The sequence below is a fragment of the Psammomys obesus genome, unplaced genomic scaffold, assembly GCF_907164565.1.
Source record: "Psammomys obesus unplaced genomic scaffold, mPsaObe1.curated_primary_1811, whole genome shotgun sequence".
Lineage (NCBI taxonomy): Eukaryota > Metazoa > Chordata > Mammalia > Rodentia > Muridae > Psammomys > Psammomys obesus.
Window position 1 is genome coordinate 15,382,972 of NW_026596109.1, and position 19,437 is coordinate 15,402,408.

At 38.4% G+C, this 19,437-nt stretch overlaps 1 protein-coding gene across 1 annotated transcript in view; it reads right to left on the reverse strand.

Moving 5' to 3' along the window:
* Positions 1-19,437, reverse strand: part of Psme4 (proteasome activator subunit 4) — a 117,547-nt gene that overhangs the window by 3,961 nt on the left and 94,149 nt on the right. The window contains exons 41-45 of the mRNA XM_055628776.1: positions 16,591-16,676; positions 12,821-12,949; positions 10,023-10,178; positions 2,688-2,850; positions 661-794 (exon numbers count right to left, since the gene is read on the reverse strand). Coding sequence (XP_055484751.1) covers positions 661-794; positions 2,688-2,850; positions 10,023-10,178; positions 12,821-12,949; positions 16,591-16,676 — 668 coding nt within the window. The remainder of the gene's footprint in view (positions 1-660; positions 795-2,687; positions 2,851-10,022; positions 10,179-12,820; positions 12,950-16,590; positions 16,677-19,437) is intronic.

Genomic DNA, 19,437 nt, shown 5'->3' on the forward strand with positions numbered 1-19,437 from the left:
ATCCAGTGATGTAAATAATCTAACAAAGATTAATTATATACTTTAGGATGTATATTATTTGGGTCAATCGTCATGTGCTCTTTGAGTTCGCCAAGAAGCTGGATCTGGAAGTGGAAGTGGCCCCAAAGCATGTGCACATTGTGGCTCTAAGGCCCCTTGTCTGGGAATGGGTTAGCCTCTTTAACTCTACGGCAGGAGGAGAGAACAACAGATCTGGTCAAGAGTAAAACCATGTCCAAGCACAGCTGGACGGCAAACCATTTCCGGCAGAGGCTACTACTGTTTACCCCATGTAAAAGCACCTGCAGTGGGAAACTGGAAAGGTCAGCCATAGGAAGTTCAGCTACTCTGTGAACTCTTAATGTTATGTTGTTGTAAGCACCTGATCTGACAGTGTTATCTCTATCTGCAACTTGTTCTCTTACTTGGAAGGCTTGGCAGAGGGCATGTTCTGCTCTGCCTGAGAGGCTCTTATTGGGAACTCCAGCTGGCTTCTGCTTAGATGTGCTCAGCCTCCAATTTGATGGCATTTTGTGGTCTATCTGTTATCTGCCTGCTACTTGTTATTTATTCTTTTACTTCGGCTTGTTGTATACTTAACTCACACAAAACTGAAAATATGGTTATTACAGATGATTCTCTGGACCACACAGAACATACCTCAATAGGCTGAGGATCATTCAAATGTGCACTGAGATTCATAAGAAGTTGAGGCATCCAGGTGGGAACATCATAAGGGCTAGAAAGAACACACGCACCAAGTCCAAGCACACCAGCATGACGTTTGACCAACTCTGCAATAAAACAACAACATATCCTTTACGGTGAAGTAAAATTTCACTCATGCGAGGTGTGCTTTCAGTATGCACATTTCCCCACTTAATATAAATTTACAAGTGCGCACATGAAAAGCATGATTTCTGAGTCTGAACTAGAAACTGTACGAAGTTTAAAGACATTTTGTAGCTGTCCCTCAGTGACAGTATAATTGTTTCTCATCAGAAATGGGCCATATTGTTAAAACTAACAACACAGCTACAGTATTCCTGATCAGCTCATGCATAGTGTAAGTAAATACTGACCCTAAAGCAAGCTCTTGCAATATTCTCTATGTGATTGTCCTCCCCCCAAATGCATGACACAGCACATGCAGGACAAGTGCATGTCTTAAAGCAGAACTGCAGCACACGTCTATCCTACAGGTCTGCTCTTTCCTCAGCGAAGGAATCCAAATGCTTCCAAAAGCACGTTCCCCGCTTCCTTTCTCACTCTGACCCCCTTCCCTTCCAGTTGGGGTTGATCAAGCACACAGCCTCACATGAGCTAAGCACCATCCTCAGAGTAACTGCCACAGAGAACTGTTTCCATCTCCGTTTTGGTAGTCCTTGGGACTGAGCTCAGGACATGATGCATATTAGCTAAGAGTTTATTACACTGAGCCACCTTCTAGCTTTCCTCAGAGTTTCTTCATAAAGCAGTGAATATACAAATTCTTTTGTAAATCTATTCTAGGTGTGTCCATCAACAGAAGGAAAAGGTAAGGAAATAAAATTTTGAAGTAGTAAAAATTATAAACAATGCCATTTGTTAAAATAAATACTTAAAACACTCTATATTATCAAAGAAACTTAAAATGTTGATTAAAGCCACTGTTAAGTATTCCCTTCTCTAGATAGGAGCAAGGGCACCTCTGGCTCCTTACAACATTTTCTTTTGTGTGCGTGTATTTCTGTTCTACACACGTGTGTGCACATGAGTGCAGACAGCAGGAGTCACTCTCAGGCATTGTTCCTTTCATCGATTTTTTGGTATATATGTGTTTTTAATTTTTATTTATCTGTATGTGTATATGTATATGCATGAAAGGCCCACAGAGGCCAGAAAGGGGTGTTGAATTCTGTGGGAGCTAGAGTTACAGGCAGCTGTGGGGTTCCAGATGTGGATGGAAGAACTCAAACTTGGGTCTCTAACAGTGAGCACTTAACCACCAAGACATCTCTACAGTGTGGTACTTGTTTTCTGAGTCAAGGGATCTGATGATCTGCTCGGTTCTCCTCTGCAATGCAGGAATTATGAGCCATCACACCCGACTGTTACTGTAGTGCTGGGGATCACATTCAGGGCCTCAAGCTTGTAGGGCAAACACTTTACTAAATGTGTCCCGGCCCAGCCCCATTTTTCATTCAAAAAAAAAAAAAAAAATTGTGTGTGTGTACTCAAGCCCACACACGAGTGCCACAGTGTAGAAGTGGAGGTCAGAGAAAACTTGTAGGAGTAGGTCTTGCCTTTCATCATCATCAAACTCAAGTCCTGAGCATGATACCAAATGTCTTTACCAAATGAGCCATCTTGCTAACTGCAATTTTTGTTGTTGTTGTTTAGTGCACTAATATATAAACCCTAAATTCTGAAAAGAGAATTTAAGTCTTCCAAAATAACCAATTTTGGATCTGACTTTCTGTACTTATGTTTGGGGTGGTGGTGGTGTTAGGACTGCCTTATTAAAAAGTTACTGTATGCAACAGGTTCCTTTGTACATGTAGTTTTAGCCTTTTCATTTTACAGCCTGACTTCTTTCATGCCAACTCCCAGCATCTAGTGAAGACCCAAGCACAAACAAGTACTTCAAATGTATAAGCACGTTGCTTAATTCCTCAAAGGAATGGGAATTTTTTTTCTAACATTACCTGCAGAAGGAATGGTATCTCCCACAGAACCAGGATCTCGTTTTCTTTTCTTGGGTAGTTTTGTTTTGCAAAGTTGCTCAAAATGAATCTGCATGGCACTGTCCATGGTAAGGAAGTTACACTGCAGCAGACCACTTAAGGTGGTAGCAGCCATTTCTCGAACCTGAAGAGATAATCATTTCTATTAGCACTGAGATCCTAAGTCTGAGGTGATAAAGGATCTCGGAGAGGCATGGAAAGCTGAGTGGAGACTTTCCCTAGAAATGAATATAAAAGTTATTTTCTTTCTTTAGTGTGACGGAAATATCACCAGATTCCCTAGATTCCTATGACCTCAAATGTGGATAAAAAGTTAACTATCATACATAAAATAAAAATTCTCCACAATTCATAAACAAAATAATAAAAACAGAGGTTAAAAATATCAACAAAAAATCCCACCATTTTGCTCTGCATTCCTTGAGAGGTTCTTTGTACTGTCATTTGGTTGCCTGTTCTCTATAAATATATTGTGGTCCTGGGACTGAGCGGAAGGCTCAAAGGCTTCATATAAGTAAGTAAGTGCTCCACACCACTGAGCCCTCGGTTCAGCTTTCCATCTTGAAATAAGGTCTCACTAAGTTGCCAAAGGTAGCTGTGTAGCGCTGGAGTCAGCCTAGCCTATGCTAGTTAGGCTAGTACTCTGTCAGTGAGCTTCATTCCTAAGCCCTTTTTGTTCTTAGGTAGACAGGACCTTCTAAGTTGCTCAGGCTGTCCACCAGAACATCTAGACAAAATATTCTTACTTCATATAACTTCTGATTGGCTATCGAAAAAATAACCAATTTTCGATCTGTCTTTATGCACTTATGTTGGGGGAGGGTGGTATTAGGAACAATTTGAAAGACTCAGCTATTCTATGGCTATCAACTTCTGCCCAAAGAGAAATGCTAATGTACTATGACACAGAATTGGAATGTGGACAGTAGTCAAACTGGCCAGCAATAACATAAGAGAAGACCTATTAAAAGTAAATAAACATGCCTTGTCTTTAGTTTGCATTTTTGTGGTCATTATTTGTAGTTGTATTGACTATAACTAGTCTACAAAAGTTTGATTTTTTTGTATGTCACACATTTTTCTCTAGAAAGTTTCTAATACTCTTGTAGTGAAATTTGTCTAATTTTGAAATCACCCAAAGGGTTAAAAAGTCATCTCTGCTTTAAATTCCTACAAATAGCCAAATCGTATTTCTGTCCCCTTAACTTAAAAATGGAGAGCGTGCTGCTTTACTCTATGGAGTACGTTACAGGGTGACATGTTCTAATTTTTCCTCCAAGCTGCTAAAAATTACCCCAATACCTCCAATAGAATCACTCTTCTTCCCAGTATTAAGGCCTATATTTAAGATACATATTATATATAAATTTACACGTCAATAATTACCTCACAAATGTTAGGAAACGTTACTTCACTTTACTAGTCAGAAATGTGTTAACTTCCCATACTTCTAATGTTTTCAGCCTTTCAACTTTAGAAAAAATAGCTCTCAATTATAAAGTATTTCCAATTAAATCACGAATAAGATTTAACTAGTTATTACTGCTATTTATTGTCATTGTTATTTAAATGATGATTTTACTTTATGTCACAGTGACAGGCATCTTCTGCTTAGAGAAAGCACAGTGATTTATTTATCTTTATTTTATGAGTATTGATGTTCTGCCTGTATGAATGTCTGGATAAGGGTGTCATATCCTCTGTAACTGGAGTTACAGACAGCTGTGAGCTGTCATGTGGGTGCTGGAAATCAAACCCAGGTCCTCTGGAAGAGCTTAACCACTTAGCCGGCTCTCCACCCCCTTCTCAGATATATTTTTAAAAGTCCCAAGTAACAGGAATGAATTTCCATGGAAAATTCCTCCAAACAGAATTTTCAAAACAGTTGCTATTTGTGATACAGTGATACAATGTGTTTTCACTACAGATTCTGCCTGCCTTCTCTGAACAGCCACACTTATCTGCCTTTCTCTCTTAGTCAGACAAGCCCCCCCCCCCCCCCCGTTGACCCTGTCTACATAGATACACCATCTTGGTAAAAACTATGAAGAACAATGAAAGCTCACCAGTATGCTGAATTATTTGAGCTTTGTTCTGGAAAGACTTTAATTCTAAATGATACTAAATTAAGAATCACACATTTTCTTGGGACTTTTTTTCAACTAAAAACAGGGGCTGGAGAGATGGCTCAGAGGTTAAGAACATTGGCTGCTCTTCCTAAAGTTCCTGAGTTCAATCCCCAGCATGGTGGCTCACAGTCATTGATAATGATATCTGGTGGCCTCTCTTGGTGTGCAGAGGTACACATAGGCAGAACGCTGTATACATAATAAATCTTAAAAAATAAAATAAAAATAGATTGAAAATTAAAATAAGTCTCCTCAATGGTTAGATGGAAAAAAAAAAAAAAAAAAAGCCAGAGCCATATTTTTGTTGCTGTTTTGAGACAGGGTTTCATGTAGATAAGGCTGGCCTCAAACTTGCTGTGTAGCTGAGGTTAGACGAAAGGATGATTTTTATTAAGTAGTTACAAATGTGAAGTAAAATTCTACTCTCACCTGTTGTATATGCTGGGAAGACGCTCACTCCCCCAAATACCGGGATGGTAAGCGCATGTCATGCGCTGCTATGCAAGCTTCCTCCAACTGAGTTACACCCTCAGGCTCACCTGGTATTCTTTTTGGTAACTTACTAGGTTTTAGAACCCAACAGAAATCTAGAGCTTCACTTGCCACAAGTAGAATCAGAAAATGAGTGTGTGCTCTCTAAGCTCCTTCAAAGCTTTCTTATGGATTGAAAAAAAAAAATGTGGGATCAGTGTTTGTACTTACTCAGATTCTGACCTAAGAGTAAACAATTAAGGCTTACTTTTTTAAATCACATTCACTAACTAAAAAGGATTTACCTTACATGTCTGAGTGCTTTGCCTGCACATGTGTAAGTACACCATATGCTCACGGTGCTTGCAGATGTTAGAGAGAGCATCAGGCCTCCTGGAACCCAAGTGACTGTGGTGAGCAGCCTCGTGAACACTGGGAACTGAACCTGGGTCCTTGCTACAACAGCGCTCTTAACTGCTGAACTCGCTCCAGCCCTCAAATACATTCACTCACTTTTCTTCCTGGTTTTTTGAGATAGGGTTTCTCTGTATAGCTTTGGCTGTCCTGGAGTCTCTTTGTAGGCCAACCTGGCCTCGAACTCACAGAGATCTGCCTGCCTCTGCCTCACCAAGTGCTGGGATTACAGGCATGTGCCACCCGGTCGAGACACTCACTCGCTTTTAAACCTAGTATTATCATCATAAACAATATCCTTACAGTGACTAATCTGAAGTGCTAGTTTATATATGCCTAATACATAATAAAACAACAGATAAAACATTCTAGATGCTCACCCTGGACCTAAAATAATCTTTTCTACCATTCATGATAGTACATACACTCCCTAAAATCTAGACAGTCTTCAATAAGATAATAAGAATAAACTAAGATAAATACGATCTATAAAAATATATTCAATCCAAAGGCTGGACATACTTTCGTTAGTAGCTATGAGCAAGGTGATTATATTGCTTGTTCTCAGTTTGTCTAAGTTCTTGCTCTGGCTTACTAGGACTCTTCAAATTTGGATTTGACTTTCACTGTTTCTTTCTTTTTAATTTTAATTATTATAAGCAAAATTCCCAGGTAAGAACTTTAGAGCAGGGTGAGCAGCATTCATGCTGTTAATGTGCACAACAAACCCCAGAATCCAGGTCATTCATACTCATCTAACCATCTGCATGGTCCAAAGAGGCTGGTCATGAAACACACTTTACCTCGGTAAGGGAGATCCCCCCAGGTACCCTTCTCTTGTCTCTAGATGAGATTTAAGGTATAAAATTAATTCAAGTACGAAACCCATACACAACCTGGCCCCTAGTGGTCAGCCCCTCTTTGTTTAAGGTAGGGTTTCATATAGCCCAAGCTGACCTCTTGCTAAAATTACAGGTATGTGTTACCATGACTGTTCCTTTATTCTTAGTTCAAGACACTTGAGGCTACCACCAAAATATGACAGTTTATATAAATGCCATGATCTATTTATTACATGTTCTAAAGCTCACTCACTCACTCTGTGTGTGTGTGTGCTGGGGGGTGTTTATAATAAGGAGGCTACTGGATATAGTCAGGTTTCCTCACTCTTTTGAGAATGTTGAGTCTCTTACTGAACCTGGGAGCAGGATGATGATCATCAAATTCCAGTGACCTTCGTGTCTCTACCCTGGGGTTCTTTGAACATGCTCTCAAGAGTGGACCGTGGGAAACATATGTTTTCTACTTTTTGGACACAAGATAAATAGCTTCGTTACACCACACATTCCTACCAGGATATGCTACGTTACCATATGCCTACAAGCACCTAGGGTCCATCTGGAATGGACTGAAGCCTCCAAAACTACAATTTAAAATATACAAACCTCGTTGTGGTGCTATTTTCAGGTATTGTTATGGTCAAAGAAAGCCAATTAATATTCTAAAACTGAGGCTTAGAAATGGTATTTCTGAGATTCCCACTTTTCCATTTTTATCCCTTTAGATTAGTTTCTAAAAAGCACAAGAAATGTAAGTATTTCCACTGAATTTGCTTTAAGCAGTCTGTCAGTACCCTAGGGTCTGGACATTTGCTTGCTGAACACAAAAAAGCTAGACAGGCTTTTTAGGGAAGAGGAGAAACCAACATTCCCCCAGATGAATCTATTTTCAGTCCTTAAGAACATAGAAATACTTAAGATACATAAACATAAAAAATTCTCCACCACAAAATTTTTTTTTAAATTTGTAAAGTAATATTTTTATAGAAGTTTGTGTATTTTCTTTTCCCCAGGTCAAATACATCTTATTCTTTATTTATTGCAGCATTGAGCTAACTGAGTTAAAATATCTTTTGGTAAAAAATATAACTAAAACCACTACATCAAGTAGGGGTAAGAACAGTGATATTTTAAGTCTACTGGATAATAGTGTATTTTGTGCTCTTCAATATGCCTTCGGGTATATTTCTACTAGTCCCTTAAGAATCTTTACTCTCACAGTTTGGTGTCTTTGGTGTGGGAAGGTACTCTGCAGGCTTCCAAAGGAGAACACCAACTCAGCCACAAACCTTTGCCCTAAAATCTGTCCTACCTGCAAGATATGGGAGGGAAAACAGTGGCACAGAACGTGTGGGTACAACCAAGCAGTGCCTGATTCGACTTAAGGCCAAAATGGAACACATACTTGACACTGTTGGGGACCAAGAACCAGAGACTAGACAGGGGGCTGGAGAGACGGCTCAGAGGTTAAGAGTACTGGTTCTTCCTCCAGAGGTCCTGAATTCAGTTCCCAGCAATATGGTGGATCACAACCATCTATAATGAGATCTGGTAACCTCTTCTGTCGTGCAGGTGTACATGTAGACGGAACATTGTATACATAATAAATAATATTTAAAAGAGTATCAATAAAATGACTCCTAATGATATTCTGCTATACTCATAGATCAATGCCTTATTCAGTCATCATCACAGAAGCCTCCTCCTACAGTAGATTGGAACAAATACAGAGATCCACACCTAGATATTACTCAGAGAGAAAGTCACACACACACACACACACACACAGTCTTTAGAACACACAGATCTAAACGGATATATCTTCATCAAATCAAATCCCTTCCTTCAGAACTCAGGGAACCCCAGAAAAGAAGACAGACGTGGAAAGAGTTTAAGAATCAGAGGAATAGAGGACCTCAAGAGAGAGAGGCTCTCTGAATCAAGTAAGCAAAAGTGATATGAACTCAGAGACTGAAGCAGGAAGCACAGGACCTACATGGGTCTGCACCAGGTTCTGTGCATTTATATAGTAGCTATTAGCATGGTATTTTTATGGACTCTTGAGTGTGTAAATTAGTGGGTCTCTGATTCTTGTGCTTGCTCTTGAGGCTCTTTTCTCCTACTGGTTTTCCTTGTCCAGCTTTAATGTTATACTTTGTTATGTCCTACTACTTTTTATTTTGTCATGTTTATTGTTTTCTCTTAGAGGCTTTTTCTTTTTTGTTTGCTAAGACAGGGTTTAAGCCTTAGCTGTCTTGGACTTACTTTGTAGACCGAGAGATCTGTCTGCCTCTTCCTCCCTGAGTGCTGGGATTACAGGTGATCACCACTGTGCCTGGCTAGCCTTTTCTTTTCTAATGAGACAGAAAGGGAATAGATCCTCTCAGAGAGAAGAGCAGGTGGGAAGGAACAGAGGGAAGGGAAGTCATAATCGGGATATGTTGTATGAGTAAATGTTGGAGGTTGGTCTAATGCTAATAACTGGCACTTAACTTCTGATTATTGCTCACCAGATACAGGTATCCTTGTTTGTGTAAACCTGCCTAAAACATGCCTGATCGGTTCATTAAATGTCCTATATCTGGGCAGGACAGAATGGAGTAGGTGTGGCTAAGGTTCCTGGGCTTTTGAGGATCAAAGAATCACAAGAAGATGGGACAGATGATGGGAAGATAGGAGGAAGGAAGACACCATGATGAGTTATAGTGTGGAGCAAAAACCATATGAACGAGGAAAAAGGACTACAATAATGGCATGAAAAGGCCCAGATAAAAGCAAGTAATTCTAAGATTATGGATGGAAGATGGGATAGTTAAGGAAGAAGGCATTGGATGGGGGCTGGAAGATGGATGGTGAAGTGATTCAGACAGTGTATGTAAGTGTATCTGCCCGGCACATGATAAATGAGGCAATTACAAAATCTAACAGGTGTCTGTGTCTTATTATTTGTGATAGCAGGTTAGATAATACCATCACAATAACCTTAGGGTTAATAATAAATACAATATAGCCAAACACCTTTTTTTTAAAAAACAACAACAACAAGAAAATAATCTATTTTCAATTAAAAGGAAAAAAGCAATAAAGAGAAAGAGAAAGAAAAGAAAGAAAGAAAGAAAGAAAGAAAGAAAGAAAGAAAGAAAGAAAGAAATTACAATTACAATTTCATAAGCAAGAAAATGCAGGTTTATAGCAGCTGAGAGAAGAAAAGACATCCAGCACACACCCAGTAGTTTCTATCTGTACTGCAGCAAATGACTACTCATATAGCTGGTCTTATATTAAAATTAAAGTTAAATAATGCTTAAACAAAACACATCTCATGAACTGTACTCTGTAGTCAAGGCTGGCCTTTAATTTATAGAAATGCTCCTGCCTTAGCCTCATAATCACAGATTTTTAAAGTTAACTCAATTTCTATTTATTCTAACTTTAAATTTTACCTCTAACTGTTCATCCTCCAAAAGGCATATAATCAGCCATCTGATGTCTTTAACTGCATCTTCATTATTTAAGAAAATAAAGAGGTTGTAAAATACCATGGTCTGGAGGTAGGTCAGCACTGAATATCTTGCATGCCAAGAACTGCTTCTTGCTGTCTGTGAATGAGAAATGAGTATAGATGATAATACATAGAACTGACAAGAAAAATCAAATGATAATATTACATACAAGTAATACAATATTTGAATCTGATTCTATTTTCACAGGTATAGTTGCAACTAACGTCATCTTCCATTTCCTCCTACGCATAGAGAAGCAGACTCAAGTTCCCAAGGCAGTTATTCAGAAGGTCTGAATGTTCAGTAAGTGGGAAGGTAAAATACTGGTAATACTCAAAATACTTTCTTGGGAGAGAAGTATTCATAAGTAAGACAACTGACTTCTCCAAGTATCACATATTATTTTATTTTACTTTTTATAGTAATAGGTAGGGCCTGAGAAACAAACAAACAAACAAACAAACAAACAAAAAGCATAAACTACTAGTGTCATCAGGCATGGATTCCAAATCATGGAGTGGGACTTAAATCCCATCAAAAACAGCTGGTCACTCCCATAATATCTGTGCCACTGTTATACCCAGTATCCTGCAGGCAGGTCAATATTATATGTTGCGGGGTTTGTAGTTCAGTGATGTGGATGACTAATTTTTTCCTCTGGTAGCATGCAGAATATTTTCCAGTATCATGAACAGTAGTCAGTAGGGATGAACCAGCTCGATTTCTCAGTGTCTGCTGACAGAAGTTGTGTCTATCTTCAGCAAATGACCCTTCCCTCTGTGGAGATGAGCCCAATAGCTCTGGCAATAGTCTATTGAGATTTGCGGGCAGCTGTCTATAAAATCCCTCTGGTCAATAACTTAACAGGCTTTAACTGATTCTTGGCACTGCAGGCTTTAACTGCCTGCACATCTAAATGGGGTAGTCACCTCCATCATGTAGTGACTCCACTTAAATACATACATATGTGCAGATATTTTAGAAAGCTTCTACAGTACTTGGCTTCCATATGGCTTTTCAAAGAACCTTCAGTTGTTTTTTTTCCCCACATATTTCCTCTTTTACCTTGGCCCCTCATCCCAGAAGCGCCAGAAGTAATTGGACAATGCAAATGGATTCCATGTTTTTTGGGTAGGTTTTTGTTTTATTTTTGGCTTGGTATTTATGTTTGTTTTGTTTTATTTGTATGTTTTGGTTTTTGTTCTGTGACAGAGGGATGTGAAGCTGGGTGGGGAAGCTATGAGAGGAGTTGTAGGAGGAGAATGAAAAAAAAATGATGTAAAAATAACAATAAATGGTTAGCCCTGAACCTATTCATATGTATTTGGACATGCATTCATGCATGCAAGCATGCACTCAGGGGGGAAAAGCCATGAATTTGAAAGAAATCAAGGATGGGTATATGGTAGAATTTGCTGGGTAAAAGGGTAGAGGAAATAATATAATTATTATTTCAAAAATGAAAATATATTTTAAAAATGCTAGTTAGCTTTAACATTCAACACATGGTGGAATAGGAGAGAGTAGGAGTAGGAAAGAGAGAGAAAGAAAATAAGGGAGAAAAAGAGAAGACATTAAAATGAATAGAAAAGACATAAGGACAGGAAGCAGAAATATGAAGGATTAAAGAGGCTCCTTGAGATCAGCTGGAAGACAGTTCCAAATTTTTGAGGAAACTAAAGAGTAGAAGGATTAAATAGGTCCCGGAAGTCATACAAATGAGTAATGTAACAAAATTTGAATTTAGGTCTGTCTATCTCCAAACCCAAGATCTGCGGGGTAAGCTGAAGATCAAATAGGTACAAAATAAAATAAAATAAAATTTAAAAAGCCCATTGCAGTTTGTACAGATAGACAATTATTGCCTCTGATACGCCTCTACTATTATGCCTTACAGAAAGAATTCTCAGCCCTCAGCCCCCATCCCAGAGAAAGAACTATACTTTCCACTGCCTTCTATCTAACTCCTAAAGGAATACTAGTAGTTGGTGTATTGATTCTATAGTCAACATTATAATTGCTTGTTTGTCTCTCACTTGTAAGAAAAAGTAGAAATAAGAAGCTGTGGCCAGTCATCATTGTTTTCAAACAAATTCTACTCAACAACTAATAGAACCTCTAAACCCTGTTGCCCTGAAATACCGTTTTAAATAGTTGGAAGTATTTTTCAGTGATTAACTGCAAGAATAGGCCTATTTTTATGTATGTGCATGATTAGGTCTGCTGCTACAGTCACAGTAATGTAGCTACTGTGTCTATCACAGACCAAGGAGAATGACAAAAGAGAATAAAGCCTCTTTCCTCATCAACACTTTGTATCAACACATTTTAATATTTATTATCTGTTGAATGTGTCCAAATTCAAAGAAGTTGGTGACTAAACCAGCTATAAATGGAGGCCTGTTTTCGGTTTTGGTTTGGTTTTTATTTTTGCTTTTGGTCAACAGATTTATTAAAAGAAAACCTGAAACCAAAATCAGAGGTCAGGTGTGATACCACACTTTAATCCCAACACGTGAGAGTCAGAAGCAGGTGGATACGTTTGCAAATTACAGGCCAAGCCTGCTCTACCTGCTAATTCCATCCAGTAGGGCTACATACTGAGACTCTTATCTCAAAAGCAATAAAACAACAGAACACAAAAGTCAGGTATTGTATATTCTACAACCACTGTGAAATTCTCAGGATAAAGAAACAATGCTGGACGGACGATGTAAACATTGTGCCCATACACTTACTTGGTTTAGCACCTGAAGTATCAAAGGCACCTGATGAGGGTAGAGCAACCCCTGAGACATTAGTGATAAACAAAGCTTTGCATCTCTTTTCAGTTCATCATAGCTATTGTCATTTTCCACTGGGGCGATCTAGAGAACAAAGGAAAACAAATGCTTACCACCAATACATATAGACACCCTACAAGACAGAAATTCTAGCACCCAGGAAGGTGAGACAGGAAAATGGTAGGTTTGCAGCCAGCCAGGGCTACAAATCAATCTAAGGCCAATCATGACTACAGACAGACCCTGTCTCAAAATAAAAACTTAAAAGTCACATTTTAACTTTTAACAACTTCTATGGAGAACTGCAAACATATACTAAAATACAGTGAACACCTTGTAATCCAATCCCTTTTCTTTTTTTAAAGATTTATTTATTATGCACACAATGTTCTGCCTGCATGCCAGAAAAGGACACCATATCTCATTATTCATGGTTGTGAGCCACAATGTGGTTTCTGGGAATTGAACTCAGGAAGTTTGGAAGAGTAGCCAGGGCGCTTAACCTCTGAGCCATCTTTCTAGCCCCCTAATCTAATCACTTCTTACACAATGATAAATTCATGGATAATAATCTTGTTCCATTTTTGCTTCCTACTGTCCCCTTTTATCAACTAAATTATCTGAAGCAATCCCCATAAACATTTCACTGTCATCCTAAAAAAAACTCTCACACACATACACACACCTATAATGACATTATCATACATGAAACATCATTAAAGCTATACTATAAAATGCTTGACAGTACCTAGCATAAAAATCTAGTACTCAGGAGGCAAAGGTAGGCAGATCTCTATGAGTCTGAGGAAAGCATGTTCTACACAGTGAGTTTCAAGCCAACCAGGGGTACAAGATGAGACCCTCAAATAAAAACAAAAACAATAACAGCAAAACCATAAAAACTCCAGTGGTCAAACTTCCCCCATGGCAGCACTGGCACTTTGTTACAGCAATTTTTCTGTTACCCAACTCAGGGAGGCAGAGGCAGGTGGATCTCTGTGCTTGATAAACCCTGTCTCAAAAGAAACAACCAACCCCTCACCCCCCCAAAAAAAAAAACCCCAAACCAAACCAACATACATAAAATAACCTTAATTAAATGGAAGACTAGGGTAGAGAGGTCGGGAAGAGCACTGGTGGGCTTCTACAGGATGCAGTTTGAGTTTCCAGCACCCACATAGCAGCTCACAACCATTCTGTAGCTCCAGTTCCAGGGAATCTTACACTCTCTTCTGAACTTTGAAGGCATCAAGCAGGCACTGTGCATTTACATATAGGCAGACAAAACACTCATACACATAAACACTTCTTAAAATTAAAAAAATGGAAGAGTATCTATACCAGGAGTATATAATATTAGAATATTATAATCTATATAATATTCTTCAAAAATATCTTTATCTTGAATGATTATGGCTTGCTATAAAAACAAATTAGAAAAATATCACAATAGCAAAGTATGCAAACTTTTGGATTTTTGAGACAGGAACCCACTCTGTAGAGTAAGCTACCCTTGAACTTGATCCTCCTGTCTCACTCTACCAAATGCTAGGGACAAGAGGCATGTACCACATACCTGGTTTTAAGAATTTCTTGGCTTTGGTAGGTATGAAACTGCTTCCTACAGGTTAACGTTATTTGTGTGCACGAACGCATGCACACGGCAGTAAACATGTATCGGCCAGGGGACTCCATTCTTTCCTTCCACCATCCGGGTCCTAGGAATTCACCTCAGCTGTTAAGCTTCAGAGCAGGCACATTTTTTTTCCTTTTAATAATTTTTATTTTATGTGCATTAGTGTGAAGGTGTCACATCCCTTGGAATTGGTGTTACAGACAGTTGTGGGCTGCCATGTGGGTGCTGGGAATTGAACCTGGGTCCTTTGGAAGAACAGACAGTGCTCCCAACCACTGAGCCATCTCTCCAGCCCTATCAGCAGGCACCTTTACCACTAAGCCATTGTGACAACTCTAAATTAAGCCTTTAAATAAAAGTATTAATGTGCCATATCTGGTAATTTATTAAAAACCAAACACAACATGCAAGGGTAAAATATTTTATAGAAGTGCAAAAAATTATATAGAAGATGTTTATCATGAATGAATAAGCCCATGGTAAGATGGGCAAGAGCTGTGCCTATGATTATACCCCCTTTCTTGACCATTGTTTTTTTTTTAGTGTTCACCATATGCCTGACACAGTCACTGAATACTATGCACAGGCAGGCAACTTTTTCACTTGATTTAAAATCCAATAAGTCAGTGTATTATTCTATTTAATCTGAACTCTTGCCCTTTGCTGACAGCAATGTGAAGAGTAAAAAATTCAGATGAAATGATTTTCTCATTACTAAATTTAATCACACAACTCAATCTTAAGATGGGAGATATTCAATAGTAAGCCATATAATCTTTAGGAAGTGAGTAGATACTACCATCAATTTGCACATGAGGAAAAGGAAGTTCTGAGGGGCTAGATATTTGCCCATGATAACATGGTCAGTTCACCAGGATTCAAGCCAATACTGAGTTCCAGCAGCCTGACTCCCTATTCTTTCCTCTTACCGTCTACCTAGAAAATGTCTGTAATAAATTAAATCAAAGCTACTATACAGTAAATGGTTTATTAAGTTACAGTAGCTACATAAGGAATACTACAGATAAATTACCATATTAAAATCTCATTGTCCCTTTTAATCATTTATATGTTCTCTAAAGTGAAACTGGCTAATGAAGAATGAAACAATGCTTGATCTGCACAACTTTTGTGTATAGCTGGTGTGGTGGCTCATGCTAGCAATCTCAACGTTTAGAAGATGGAGGCAGGAGGAACAGCTGTTCAAGGTCACCTTCTGCTACATAGCAAGTCTGAAGCTAGACTGAGCTACACAGGATCCTACATAAAAATAAGAAAAAAGACCTTTCATATATCTAGCATGTTCCCACATTGTGGTGTTTTGAATAGAAATGTCCCCCATGGGCTCATATATTTGAATGCTTGGTCATTAGGAAGTAGCAACACTCAGGTAAGGAGGTGCGGTCTTGTTGGGGTAATATTTGGAGGAAATTTGTCGTTGGGGGTAGGTTTTGAGGTCTCAGAAGCCTAAGCCAGGCCCGGTGGCTCTTGGCCCTTCCTGCTGCCTGCAGATGCACAAGTAGAACTCTCAGCTACCATGTATGCCAGCACGCTGCCATGCTCCCTATCATGAGGACGGTGGACTAAACCTATGAAACTGTAGGCAAGCCCAAATTAAATGCTTTCTTTTATAAGTGCTGCATGATCATGGTGCCTCTTCTCAGCAACTACTAAGACAATAGTTTTACATATATGTATCTATATGTAGGTATATATCAATGTTAATAGTAATTATATTACATATAACGTATAAATATGTATACATATTCAACGATAACTACTATCACCTCAGAGTTTTCCTGTGATAATCTATCTTGAGATACAATCAAAATTCAACCAATACACAGAAAGAAAATATCTATTCTTTTTTTTCTTTTCTTTTTATTAATTACAGTTTATTCACTGAAAATATCTATTCTTACTTTGAATGATATGGATTGCTTTAAGGGCGGATTAGGAAAATACCAGAATAGAAAAAGTACGCAAGCAGATTTTTGAAACAGGAGCTCACTGTGTAGCTCAAACACATCAACAACTTTCTTTGGAAGGCCAGAGGGAATATATTCTTTATTTCAACTTAGAGTCTTACCTTAAAGAACAAAGGCAGAAGCTGAAGTTGCTCTTTGACTGCTGTAGAAAAAGATCTTCCTGCACTTGCCATAAGCCATTTCAATACTATTTGGAAATAAACACACAAAATCAGCTGAGCTATTAAATTAAGGACATGAAGAATGATGTAATTCGAATGTCCTTGACAGCTCTTTAATATTTAATATATTAAATACACTAAATATATCTAATATAGCTATAATATTTTAAATCTGACTGATCCATTAGCAGAATAATAGCACCCATGGTAATGGCTATTAAGTAGTTGATCATACTAAGGGAAGAAAAATAATCTACAAATTATTAATAGCCTACCAAATTAATAGCTAGTTTTAATACATTTCAAACTAGCCAAGAATTCCAAGGCAGGTAAAATAATTACAGAGTAGCTAATAGTTAAAATCCTTAAACTTTTTTAAGCTACTAAAAAGGATGCTATGAGTAGGCAAAATATCTTGAAGACTCATATTTAAAACAAATCCACAGAAATTAATAGTATGGCACAGAAATTAATTAATACATAAAGGTATTCACACAAACCAATAGGACACAGCAAAACGCAGAAATAAACCCTCAAAATGTGTGCTGATCAAGAACACCAAATCAATTTAATATAGTTTTCAACAAGCAGTGCTGGGAAAAGTGAATGTCTACATTCTAAACAACAAAGCTTGATTCATTCTAACTTTATAATACATATTAAAACTAACTCAAGGGAGACTAAGGTCATACATATGAGCCCAAAGTGTATTTTAGAAAGCTTAAAAAAAAAAAAAAAAAACTCATGTAGGCATGACAACAAATGTCTTTAATCATCACAGTGAGGAGGCAGAGAGGCAGGCCCAACAGAGTAAGATTCTATCTCAAAACCTCAAACCCAAATGAAACACAAAACTATAATAACAAAACCAAAATTTGGCAGAGTAGAGGAAGGAAAAGTGGAGAGAAAACATACATTCTCAGGAGAAAATATTTATAAATCATGCACCTAATAATACAACAGTAGCAAGAACATGTAAACAACTACAATTCAAAGTCAACTAAATGTGTAATTTTTATAAAATGGAGAAAAATCCAGGCATGGTGACACACTTAGGAGAAAAGGTAGGAGGATCTCTCTGAGTTCGAGGTCACCCTGGTCTAGAAACTTAGTTTCAGTCTTTAAAAACACTGTCTTAAAAAACCACCACCAAATGTAAACTTGCACAACCACTTTGGAAATCAATCTGGCAACTTCTCAGACAATTAGGAATAGTGCTTCCTCAAGATCCAGCTATACCACTCCTAGGCATATATCCAAAATATGCTCAAACATACAACAAGGACATTTGTTCAACCATGTTCGTGGCAGCTTTATTTGTAATACCCAGAATCTGGAAACAACCCAGATGTTCCTCAACTGAGGAATGGATACAGAATTTGTGGTACATTTACACAATGGAATTCTACTCAGCAATTAAAAACAAGGAAATCATGAAATTTGCAGGCAAATGCATGGAACTAGAAAAGATCACCCTGAGTGAGGTATCCCAGAAGCAGAAAGACACACATGATATATACTCACTTATAAGTGGGTATTAGACATATAAAATATAGGATAAACATACTAAAATCTGTACAACTGAAGAAGCAAAACAAGGAAGACCCTGGGTAAGATGCTCATTCCTCATTCAGAAAGTCAAACAGGACAAATATCAGAAGGAGAAAACAGGGAATAGGACAGGAGCCTACCACAGAGGGCCTATGAAAGACCCCAGGAGGGTATAGAAGCAGATGTTGAGACTCAGCCAAACTTTGGGCAGAGTGCAGGGAATATTATGAATGAAGGGGGAGATAGAAAGACCTGGAGGGGACAGGCACTCGACAAGGAGATCAACAGAACCAAAAAATCTGGGCACAGGGGTCTTTTTTGAGACTGATACTCCAAACAAGGACAGTGTATGGAGAACTTAGTACCTAGAACCCCTGAACAGATGTAGCCCATGGCAGTTCAGTCTCCAAGTGGGCTCCCTAGTAAGGGAAACAAGGACTGTCTCTGACATGAACTCAGTGGCTGGCTGTTTGATCACCTCACCCTGAGGGGGGAGCAGCCTTACCAGTCCACAGAGGAAAACAATGCAGCCAGTCCTGATGAGACCTGATAGGCTAGAGTCTAATGGAAGTGGAAGAGGACCTCACCTATCAGTGGATTGGGGGAGGGTCATGGGAGGGAGAGTGGTATTGGGAGGGGACGAGGGAGGGGGCTACAGCTGGGATACAAAGTGAATAATTATAATAAATATAAATAAACAAATAAATTAAAAAAACCACCACCACCACCACCACCACAACAAAGTTTTCTCCAAAGAAGGTAAACAAATGGCTAACTAAGCACATAAAAAAATGGTAAACATCATTTGTCATCAGGTAAATACAAATCAAAATTACAACTTTTCAAACCCATTAGGATAAGTGGGAAAAAGAAAGGGGAGCCCATATAAAAAACAAAAAGTATGGAGTAGACAAGGATATGAGACAGCATTTAATAACTGAAACAAGTGGCCATTGAGAAAAACAATAGTTGAGCAAACCTTAAAAGTATGAACAGAAGTCTACACAGGCCAGCAATTCTACTCTTAGACATATACACAAAAAAATTGAAAGCAGGGACCCTAACAGATACTTAGTACATTAATGATCAGGTCATGCATGGTAGTACAAGCCTTTAAATCCAGCACTTACACAGACAGAGGCAGGTAAAACTAGCCTGGTCTAGAAGCAAAGTTAAAGGACAGCCAGAGCCACTTACTGAGACCCTGTCTCAAAAACAACACAAAATTAATGATTA